The 12,476-nt window shown below is 34.5% G+C and overlaps 1 protein-coding gene across 1 annotated transcript; it reads left to right on the forward strand.

The window, feature by feature from the left end:
• The first annotated feature begins 7,801 nt into the window (after positions 1-7,801).
• Positions 7,802-8,811, forward strand: LOC108373923 (tafazzin homolog). Its single transcript, XM_017629862.1, has 4 exons — positions 7,802-7,959; positions 8,061-8,168; positions 8,244-8,632; positions 8,698-8,811. The coding sequence occupies exons 1-4, from the start codon at positions 7,836-7,838 to the stop codon at positions 8,740-8,742; spliced, it is 666 nt and encodes a 221-aa protein (XP_017485351.1). The 5' UTR covers positions 7,802-7,835; the 3' UTR covers positions 8,743-8,811.
• Positions 8,812-12,476: the final 3,665 nt, after the last annotated feature.

Below are 12,476 nucleotides of genomic sequence, written 5' to 3' on the forward strand. Positions count from 1 at the left end.
GAGAAACAGCGTTTTCCGATCGAAAAATATTGATTTTCAAGAATTCTATAACATTTCTACGAAAAGTTTTTTTTTGTCCATATAAGGAAGTTCTAAATATATATATATATTTTTTTTAACAATAAAATACTGATATTCTCTTTTCTGTTTAGAAAAATTCTAGGGGGTGAGAGCTTTACATTTTAAACTTTTTTCTGTGCATGTATTTTTGGACCGCCGTAGTGTACATACATACCCTGCAAAATATGCGACTAATCCAGGATGACTCCGGGAGCAAGCGTAAGGGAGCATGCGACTAATACCACATTTGAGCTCTTTATATGGAATGAACTGATCGCTTTTGTTTGAGCATGTCCTATGAAGATATCTACTAATTGTTCCCCTTTATACCCGAACGGGTCACTTAAAAAAAAAAAATTAGCTCCACCTGCGACTTGAACCGGGGTTCTCAGTTTTGTTAATCGAATACTCTCTCTCTCTCTCTGTGCCAACGCCGCATATGAAATTTCATTGATTATGTGCGTAATTGATCTCCAATTATACCCGTATAAGACTAGTTGCGACTAATTAATGCCCACTAATTGTACCCAATTGAGAGTAATCTTGAAATACTTTCCTTAGAGATTAGTCGCACAATTTTTTGCAGGGGGCATATGTAAATAAATCGTAGCTTGTGTCGTCTGGTGCGCTGATAATTTTTATCGCACAAGCAAAATATGTGTTTGGAAATGTGATTTTTGTTGTGCATATTTAAGGCTTCTCCAATGCAATCGCCCGACTGGCGTCATTCGAACCGGCTACTATTAGATGGTCAGTAAACTTGTTGAATTGATTCTCTGAATTTACTTTTGCTGATTTGTTTAAATCGAAACTAAGCTGGATTAGTACATTGTTCACTGCTTTCGAAAATTTAATTATCGTTCCAATTGTGAATAAACAATGTTGCAGTGAGCCGCTTTATTGCATTTGCATGAATAAATTACACTTGCTCATTAAAATTTTGTGTTAGCTGTCACATCTTACATGTCTGTTCTGCACTGGTAACAAAAATTTTGTAACCGGTAAATAAAGATGCTGGCCATTTTTAAACCCTTTTGCATTTTTGGACTTTCGTAACCGCTAACTATTGAACCGTTTCATATAAAAAAAATCGTTATTTTCGTATTTGGCGCACTTATCTGTTTTTCCATCGGAGTTACATATCGTCGATGGTTTTGCAAAACCGCCCATCGACCAGTTGCAAAACCGCCTAAATCGCCATTGTGAAAAAAATGAGATTTGGTAACCCTGAACTCCAATAGCACTAATGAAGCGCTTCTGGCCCCATTGGGAAGCTTGAGTACTTTACTCCAAATATGTGAAGAGATATGCAATATGAAACTTTCAGTCAGTATGGGATGTGCTACGCCTCTTTTCCAAAACCGTCCTTTTTCTTTGTGAGTATGAATTTGATTTCACATACATACATATCTCCATACCAAGTTCCAGTTCTCTTTCACAAATACTTCCAGAGATATGTATGTATTATGAAAGTTCCAATTTGTATGGGAGGGGCGTTTAGTTATCAGAATTACACTCAATATAATACCATCCTTGTGAAAACCGTAGTAAATGTGCCAAATTTCGTTCTAATTGGGAAACCGGTTAAGGAAGTAGCCTATTTTTTAATCCAGGTCATAAACCAAAAAACTTGTGAAATTTCATTTTCAAACAGGTGGCAACTATTAAAAAAGTTTTACAAGTTTTAGTTTATTTTACAACCTAGGTCATAAACTATCTGCGTGCAAAATTTCATGCAAATCCGTTCAGTCGTTTCCGCGTGATGGTTTCCCAAACATCCAAACACAATTAAAATAGGAAAACTTTGTAAAAATAACGTATTTCTATGTATTTTTCCACCAGTGTATATAATTCTTCGGTACAGTGTTGCCAAGTTTTGAACTTGAAAAAGCACTAAAACCCAAGAAAAGTGTCGTTTTTTCTCGAATAAAGCACCAAATTTTTGTTGGATTATTTAATGGACTCTGTATGCATGAAAAATTGTATTGTAGGGACGCCGCGGCGCGCCGGTTCAAATTAATAAAAATAATTTTTTTTTGGTCGACGGTCGAATTTATTCTATTTTCTATAAATTCAAGTATTTTCGTTCAAGCGAGTGCTGCTACATATTTTTTGGTAAACTTATCGCACAACTAGATGTAAAGTGCGATCAACTAAAAAAAAAATTGTGGGCGTTTTTTTTCATAAATTAATTCATAGCACTTACATCCAATTAATAGAAATATGTTTTCTTCATGATTATATACGTGAACTAAAAAACCACTATTATATCTGTTTTTGTATTAATTGCGTTTAATCTGTACGATCCACAAGCAGTTAAATTACCCTCTTTGAATTTTGAGTTAGCTCACTATAGATCTAGGTGTGCGATATGCTCTCTCGCTTATGATAGTCATTGTGACATGATTTTGTTTAGATTTTTTGTATTGGAAGGGATATGAAGGCATTGAAAGGGATGAGAAGGCATTGGAAGGGAAAGGAACGGATTGAAAGGGGTACGAAGGCATTGTAGTGATAGGAACGCATTGGATGGGATACGAAGGCATTGGAAGGGAAAGGAAGGCAGTGGAGGGTATAGAAAGGCATTGGAAGAGATGAGAAGGCATTGAAAGGGCTTAAAAAACTTACGATTGCTATAAAGTTTGCCCCCCTTTTTGTAAAGATTTACAGAGGTGGTGTTTTCAAACTAAAAACAAAATCACCAAAAAACGTACCAAGCACTAAACTCCAAATTTTTCGCACCTAAATTTAGTGCGAAAAGCACCAAGTTGGCAACAGTGCTTCGGTACGTGTGTGTAGGGTATTTTACTTGTATGTTTTTATACTTGTTTAAATTATTGATTTTCAATTTATGGTTCTATGAATTTGTTTGTAGTTGAAAAGAAAATTTTTGATTATTAATAAATAAACTTTCCATATATAAACATTAAAATACTTTTATTTAAAAATAAACTTAAATATATATATATTCTACAGTGTGTTTGTGAGTGAACTCCTAAACGACCGAAAGGATTTTAATGAATTTTTGTATGTGTTCGAGTGGGTCCCTGTATACTTTAGGTCCACAACTTAAAACGCCAGGTGGCCCTGCGAGTTATTACTAAAAATCGTATTTATTATTCGATTTGGCTCATATTCGAGTTATATATTCGTATCGGTAGAGGCAATACTATTGCAAAAAAAAAAGAGCTGCAAGGTGGCGCTGAAGTCACGTTACTAGTAAAAATCGTCAAGTGAAGTCATTCGGAGACGCCAGGGATCAAAGTCAAATTACCACTGTTAAATCAACTACCAGAACCATTGCGGTCCTTGCTTTACGGCTACTAAACAGAATAAAGACAATTCTTGATAAATGCCTACAAATACAATTGTAAGTTATTTAAGGTATTTTGTCTGAAATAAGTCTGTGTATGTATGTTGGATTTCTGTGGACCAATGATACTACCTCATTTTGAAATTGTCATCAACTATACTATAATGATTAGGACAATGCACCATCGAACCCGATCATTGTTGCCGCAAGAACTTCTTCACGGACATAACGCTTTCAGTAGGTCAATTAATACGGTAATGGAGGATATGCCTCCTGACGACCACAAAACCAAACGTCAACGTGAATTGTTGGTGAACAAGTGAGACCAAATGTTTCAATAAAAAAACTAATTTTGGTGGGCCGAAGTTCGCCAGGTCTGCTAGTATATTTTATCATTCCGGTAAAAAAACGCAACTTTTGCTTTCTTTCACCAGAAATGGAAGTGGAACGATTTTGGGTGAACGGTATTTTACATAGAAATTTCGAAGTTGAGATAACAGCCTTCAAAGCCATTAAATAAAATTTCAGTAAACAAACAGTTTTTTAGCGTACGTATGAGTATTTCGTAGGCACATTAATGTAAGTACATCCATTAGTTTAAAAACAAATGTTTCTTATTAGTTAAATAATGACTGAGAAAATGGCCCATACATATTTACTTTTATATTTGATTTCGAACTAAAAGCGAACAGTGAGTGATGCCACAAAAAAGACGCAACTGTAGCCATTTTATTAAATTTTTCATTAACTACTGAACCCACACCCTTTAACTCTTAGAGGAAACATTAATTAACAGATTTAACGATTATTAGTTAAGTGCTCATTAGAGCTAATTTAATAAATGTTTCTGAGTGCAGCTGTTAGAATTTCTTTCTTTGGAATTTATTAACATTTTCTAAATATTTCATATATCGTCACTAGACACGAATAAAGACGCGAGCTCAAAAGTTGACGGCGAAAAAAGACGCATGAAAAAACTTTAGCGTCAAAGACTCTTAACATACTTCGCCGAAGTTTTTCATAAGCATCTTTTTTCGCAAAATTCTTTTATGCGCCTTTTTTCGCCCTCAAAACACTAGCGCGCCTTTATTTGTGTGTAGTGACGATATGTACACTGAGGGAAATAATGCGTAGTAAAAATGAATACTTTATATTTGATTATCGTTTAGAAATGTTCGTATTTAAAAATAATATTTGACTGTTCACATCTCAGTATGTATATGTAAGTGTACATACGCACCCCAAGCATGCAGAGCGCCTCTCTGAGAGCGGTGACAACACACACACATACATAGTACATGTTTATCCGTACAAATCGCGAGCTGTGGTGTTGATGGATATTCAACATTTGAAGGCAAATTTATATGCCTGGGTGTAGCTGAGTGCGCAAAAATATTTGCCACAACTTGTTGATATCCGGAGATGGTCGGGTTCGAATTCCACTGCAGGCAACATGCAAATTAATTTTTTTTAGATTTTGTCTTGATTATTCACTTCACGGATGCTTTTTCAGTACGAACGCGGTCCTTTTAATATGCGCGTAATTGCATTGAATATTTACCAATATACAGTACTTTCGTTGACGTTTATCGTAAGATAAATTATGTTTCTATTTGATTTTAATATTTTTTCCCCTCAGTGTACTACTAAAGTGTTAACTACATCTTGTGTGTATTTTTTCTAAGCAAAACAGTATTCTAATTGTATAAAAAAGTGCAGTGATTGCTTTAGAATCTCATTATTTGCCTAAGGGCCAAATTACACGTTCGGTGCATTTGTAGTGATTAGTAGATTTTGACAGTTACAGAGTGGTGTAGTCGCACTAAGCCAAAGTTTAAAATGAATTCGGAGAACAACCACACCTATCTCAAATTAATTTTATTTGTGAAATTTATTTCAAAATATTTTTTTTAAATGCAAGTGAAAATCTGGCTGCACTGGGAATTGTGGATGTAGAAAAACTGAATATTATATTCACAAGCCTGTGTTGAATACAACACTTGCTGCAACAGTTCGATTTTTTTAAAATCGATTATTATTTGGAATGGGCACAGAAAACAGACTACAGTTATAGTGAAAGCGATCCTTAATATATCGATGTCGAAGTAGAGTAGGGCTGCCATAATCCCTAACCCATCGACCAGGACACTTATTCCCTATAAATACAGTTTCTTTGGTTCTGGCGTTGCATTAATTTGAAGTATTTTAGCGCTTCGATAAGCACTGAAACATTGATAAATATGCTTGCAAATATGCTTGCAAAACAACATAAATGAACTACAGTTGAATGTTTTGTTTTTTTATTCAGTTTATTTCAAGGATTTAAAAATTACAATGGACACACAAGTGTTGATTGAAATTCTCAAATAAAGGATATCTGCGCTGGTTGTTTTAATATCTTTTTAAATATTCGTTATTTTCCATTTGAGATACATAAATTAGTTTTAATTCCTTCAATAACTCCAATGTCTTCCCGCAGAGACGAACCATTGGTTCTAATTTTTTGTATCCAAGCAGAAGTTAATAAAAATCAAATCTGTTCTTATGTTAATAGTTGAAAACATTTCTTTAGTTCGACGAATGAAAAAAGACCAAGAAATGGTCAAGAAAAATTTATTGAGCCAAACTTTCTTAAGCAGTACGAAGTTCTTAAGAAATTTTCTAAGCTTTCTCCTATGGTTTGCTAAAGTTTGTTTGTGAAGGCACTCTTGTTTTCAACAGAAATAAGAAAGTGAGAGATCAAAAAAAAGTATATCAGAGGTCAAAGCTCCTCGGACACTACTATTCACACACACAAAATAAAAGCAATTTATATCTTGATCGTTTTCTTTAAAGGTCCGTACTTAGCTTTATACATTGAAATAAGCAAAATAGGCATGACAGTTAAAATTAAGCTTGGAAACCCTGAATAAGCAAGCTTAAACTTTTCGGCCCTGATTATAAGCAATGCAGTTTTGTGGCACAATCCGTAGAGCTGAATGATTGATGATGAAGTTCTGTTCATAAAAGAACAGAAAGAGAAATCTCTTGACGGTGACGTTACTTGGAAAAATGTTTGCTGCTTTTAACGTGGTCTTGCCTTACCACCGTTAGCAAATTTCCACATATCCTACAATGCGCTTCATGATCATTTTAGGCTGTCTGAAGTGAAGCCATTCCAAAAGACTTACCCAAAAAAGACTGAAAAATGCATGCTTCCTAGAAAGGGGTTTCCTGTTTACAATTTACAATGCACTTACAATGGATTACAAATGGGATTCAATAAGCATTTTAAGTCTCAATAAAACATATTTGCGAATATTTAAATTCCTTAAAGAAGTATGTTTTTTATGAACAAAAAAAAACAGCCTTTAAAGAACTTCTTCAGAAGGCCTTCAGAAGTACGTCCTACAAAAGCCCTTCTGGAAGATTTTCTTTGAGTAGCGAAAGCAGATGCCCTTCATTTTGTGCCACTCCGTACAAAAAAAGGAAGGAGAAAGGAATGACTTTCAGTAAGGCCTTTTGGAAGAGATTTTAACTCCTGACATTATCCACTGCGTGATATGTGTGACCCCCACTTTTTTAGCATACGCCTGAAGATACAAAATTAGATTTTACCCCAAGTAAAGATGGTAAACTCACCAGATATTGTTCAACATGTTAGCAAAAAATGTTTCATTATCGATTTTCGACTGCTAATGCTTTTTTTCAAAACAAGAATCTGCTAAAAATTAGATGGGTGTCTGCATTGACCTTCATTAAAAAACCAGGGCAGTTTAAGTGTGGACCAGGACACAGGACAATTTGTTTAAATCAGGACAAATCGTAGAAAACCTAGGACGTCTGGCAGCCTAAAGTAGAGCCAATTCTCAAAAGTACTCGGTTCTTTCTATTACTAGTATTAAGCAGGGTTGGGCACGCTGCACTAAATACTTAATGCACTGAGCATTTCATTACCACTATTTGTGTAGGTGGTAGTGAAATTTGAAATGCATTAGCACTAAGTGCAAAGTGGTAGTGACAAACTGGTTTCACTACCACTATGCACTTAGTGGAAATGCATTTCACTACCACTACATGGTTAGTGGCTATAAATTTTTGAACAAACCTGTTGTAAGGAAATGGGTATTAAAATCACAGATCGCCAAATTTTCCTAAATTTGTAAACCAGTGTATTTAGTCAGTGATAGTGAAATTTTCGTTCCCTTACCGCTAACCAGACAGTGATAGTGAAATTCACTATGTAGTGCTAGTGAAATTCGAAATGCACTACCACTAACCATAGAGTGGTAGTGAAATTTAAAATGCACTTCCACTAACCATATAGTGGGAGTGAAATCCTCGATTTAGTACAGCGTGCCCAACCCTGGTATTAAGTCGCCGAAAAATACTACTTCCGCGAACATAAATATCGTTTTTAAAATGCTAATTAAGTTTTCTTAAATATAACACAATTCCCTATGTATTTTTTTTTGCAGTGTGTATGAACAAAACAATCGTGTACAACAAAGATAGACTGATAAACTTGATAGAGAAACGTCCAGCTGGTGTGCCGTTAGTAACAGTTTCAAATCATCACTCATGCTTCGATGATCCGGGATTATGGGGTAAGCTGTGAGCATTAACAATTATCAATTAATTAAATAAAATATAGTTAAATACATCCAAATATTCAATAAAATAAAAAATAAAAACTTTCATTTTACAGGTGTGCTTCCAGTAAAATATGTATGTAATACCTTCAAAATACGTTGGTCGATGGCAGCGCATGATATTTGCTTCACCAATAAATACCATTCGAATTTTTTTATGTACGGTAAGTGCAAAGCTTACAATTAAATTACATCAAGCAATTATAAGAAATTAATTGGATTTATTTATTTGATTGCAGGTAAATGTATTCCAGTGATACGTGGCTCCGGTGTCTATCAGGATGCAGTTGATTTGTGTATACAAAAGTGCGCTCTCGGGCATTGGGTGCATGTCTTTCCGGAAGGCAAAGTTAACATGACCAAAGAGGAAATGCGTCTGAAGTGGGGTGTGGGTCGTATCATATACGAATCGCCACAAATTCCAATTATTATACCTATGTGGCATGAAGGAATGGATGAGGTGTTGCCCAACACTGAGCCTTACATGTTGAAATGGGGCAAAAAGGTCACACTGAATATTGGCCAACCCATAGACTTGCATGATTTTATACAGGATCTCAAAGATCGCAAAGTGCCTGAGTCGGAGGCAAGGAAATTGATAACCGACAAAATACAAGATGTGTTTCATGTGAGTTTTGGAAGCCGGGATCAATTTTTTTTCTCAATATTAATTGTTATTTTCTCTCTTTGCAGCATTTACGTAAAGAAACTGTAGAACTGCATAAAAAACGGCAATAGTAATTAAGTAAATTTGTTTTAAATTATTTTATTAACGTTCTACTCATAGACTCATGGACGAAGAGGCATACACTTTTTATTTAGTCAGATATAAATGAAAAACACAGTAAAGTAGAAAATATTATGTTTAAAACCTTAGAGTAGCCCACAAAAAGTGTGACATTATCATTTTTACAGCTATCGTTCGAAAATGTTAAGCGATGTAACTCTTTAGAAAAAAATACATTATTTTTTCCTTTATTTTCCTTGCAAATACCATTGCTGTAGAAATAAAGACGCTAACCTAGTGAAAACAACGACGTATTCCGAAAAACAAATTATGTTAAAAATGCAACGTGCAATTTATTGAATATTTATGTAGAACATATATTTTTGACTGTAAAATAATTATTGTAATTTGCTTAGTTTTATGTGAATATTCAACGATAATATTATACGCTTAAAAACTAAACAAAAAATTCAATATACTACTAGAAACCGAGTATTCGTACAGATATATTGTAAAAAGTATTGTAGTAAATGATGTAAATACGATTTTAGATATGCATAAATACCGACGCCCTAAATTTATGAACATAATGAATTAGATATATTGATGAATGCATGTATTTTTATGTATGTTTAAAAATAAAATATATGTATATATTTCAACTGTAAGAGGATTGTTTGCGTTTGAGTGTTGCGCAAATTGTGTGTAAAATATTATTTTATGTGTCGAATAATGAACGCAAACGTTTAAAACATATGTTAAAAAAAAAATAATAAATTAGAAAAGAGAGCCGAAGGTCGTATTAGTGCTCCTTTTTCGGTAAAGGAGTGATCTTTCTCTCCTTTTCCTTTATTAATAATAATAATGATTATAATTAGAAAAGAGCATCACTGTCAAATTTTTAAGTATTATACATAAATATACGAGTACGAAAACGAAAACGCACTAAAACTTTTTTGCAAACAACGTAAAATTGGTGGGTCTATAACGAATGGCAAACGAACTTCAGTTACGCTGCTAGTGGCGGAAATGGTATGTATTTCAGTGGTGCTTCTTGTGTCTTTTTTCTGAAATGTACACCGCTGTGAAGGACTGCGAAAAAACATAATTTTGCTCTCGCGCAAAGTTAAAATTTCGTATAGAATTTAAACATACATACAGAGACGTAGTGTCGTTTCTATATACATCAGTTGCGTTGTTTTTTAAATACTAGCCAGTGGAAACTACTAGCAATTGTTACGAGTTTTCATGTTGTGGCGTTTTCGTATTTGAAAGGAAGATGTAAGTTTTTTTGTGTTCAGAAATGCATCAAGCCAAAGCATCAGACGCATTAATTTCTAAACTATAATTGATAGAAATGTCCAATATGCGCAACCACGGTTAAATGCCTAATTGGAGCATAGTTGCGTAAATGAGGCATTTCCATCAGTTATAGTTTAGAAGTAAAAGAGACTGATGCTTTGGCTTGATGCATTTCTGAAGGCACCCTTTTTACTGTCAATATTGGCCCTGCCCAATATTTTTGCATCACACGATTGGGCCAGCAAGTTACACCAAATTTATTTTTCCGAAATTTTTTGTTGCTAGTCTTAAAATATAATAGATTTTATAATTCCAACCGATTTTTTGTTTGTATGGGAAGTGAAGCAGTCTAATGTACATATGTATGTATACAAATATGTACTAGCAGACCCGGGGGACTTCGTCCCGCCCAAAATTAATCTTCCTTGAATCTGTATAGTACAGTTGGTGGCAATTTCAAAATGGGGGAATATCATTAGTCCACAGAAATCCTATATACACAGCCTTATTTCAGATGAAATACCTTAGATGTGTTACAATTGTATTTGTAGGTGTTTATCAAGAAGTTTCTTTATTCTGTTTTGTCGCCGTAATGCAAGGACCGCAATGGTTCTGGTGGTTGATTGACCGTTGGCAATTTAACTTTTGATCCTTGGTGTTTTCGAGTGACTCCACTTGACGATTTTTACCAATAACTCGACTCCAGCGCCACCTTGCAACTCTTTTTGAGCAATAGTACATATTGCCCATACCGTTGCCAATATATTTATATCTCGAATATGAGTCAAATCGGAAAATAAATACCATGATAAAAAAATATGAAGGTAGAACCGCTGAGAGGAATTTTTCAAATTCTTGACGTTTGCAAGCAATTTAATCTCAAACAACAACAACTTTGAACAATTCCTTTTTTTACTCTCAATTTTATACGATTTTAAAATGTTGGCAAACTTCAAAAAAAAAAAAACATCATGGCCGAGGCATTGAGAGAACGGTTTTACCTTACTATGCTTTTATCATGATAAATACGATTATTAGTAATAACTCGACTCCAGCGCCACTTGGCGTTTCAAGTTGTGAGCTTAAATTATGCAGGGACCCACTCAAACACATAAAAAAATCGTTAAAATCGTTAAAATCGTTTCGGCATTTAGAAGGGGTTCACCCACAAACACACGTACCGAATAAGTTATTTTACAGGAGAAGCAAAAACCATAAAGGCTGCGTTTCTTTATACATTCCAGATCATCCCATTTCACTGCCGGAATAAACCGAATACGTTTGAAATATACGTTAACATATCATCAGGAACGTTCTAAAGAAGAAGTAAACAAAAAAGTGGATTCCAAACGTTCAGAATGAATAAAGAAATGCAGCCAAAATGAGTATGAAAAACAGGTTGCATGTGGTTATTTTTGGTACTAACACTTTATAATATTTATTGAAGGTGTATTTTAATACATCCTACCAAAATCTGTGAAAAACGCAGTTTCGAAAAAAGTGATGGTTAGGGCTTCCGTGAATTAAGGTAAGGTTTTGTATTTACAGATATAAGTTTCAATATGTTTGGAAGGCGCAACGCACCCTTTTCCAATAACCCCTGCATTTCTCCATGAATATGAGATTGATTTCAATTACCTTGGTATCTGGTCCACATATCAGAAAAAAAGTATCCTATATGTTAATCCAGGCAATAAGCTACCTACTCACCTAATTTCAAGCAAATCGCACCGTAAATAAGATTATTTTCGAATAGATTGGTCGTCCCTGGCCCATTTACCGGAAAAAGGATCCTATATGCTAATCTAGGCAACAGGCTATCTGCGTACCAAATTTTAATCAAATCGAACCATAAATAGGATTTGTTCGAATAGATCGGTCCCTGGTCCACCTACCGGAAAAAAGTAAAGTACCCTACAAGAATTGTGTGATGGAAACTAACACATTCTCATTTATCTTACTAACACATTAGCAAATTTTGCGTTGGTTAAAAAGAGACCAAGAGAGACGGAAGATCACATGTACACAAATGTTTACATCCGATTTTTCACACTGCCCTTTAGAATTTGATAGAAACTTGTAGGTAGCTAGTGACAGAAATCTCTATCAGTCTTGCCACTCAAATGATTTGTCAAATGATAGTCACTGTTCTTGCAGGGTAGTATGACATGGCGTTTGCTGAAAGCTATTTACATACAAAATTTCATAAAAATCGGACCAGCCGTTCGCGGGATTATCTGTTACAAAAAAAAAACTTCTCTACATAATTAGTATAGGTACTTACATACATATACTTACAGTTTCTCCAAAACCTATGAAATTGAGGAAATACATATCGATGGCTGAGTGGCAGATCGACCTATCTCGGCAGCCAGTTCGAAAAAGAAAAATTTTCAACAACACTCTATCTCAGAAAACTTTTCAAGAACGCCCTACTTCAGAA

This window comes from Rhagoletis zephyria, unplaced genomic scaffold (genome assembly GCF_001687245.7).
Source record: "Rhagoletis zephyria isolate East Lansing unplaced genomic scaffold, Rhagoletis_zephyria_1.1 Rzeph_scaffold_07152, whole genome shotgun sequence".
Taxonomy (NCBI): domain Eukaryota; kingdom Metazoa; phylum Arthropoda; class Insecta; order Diptera; family Tephritidae; genus Rhagoletis; species Rhagoletis zephyria.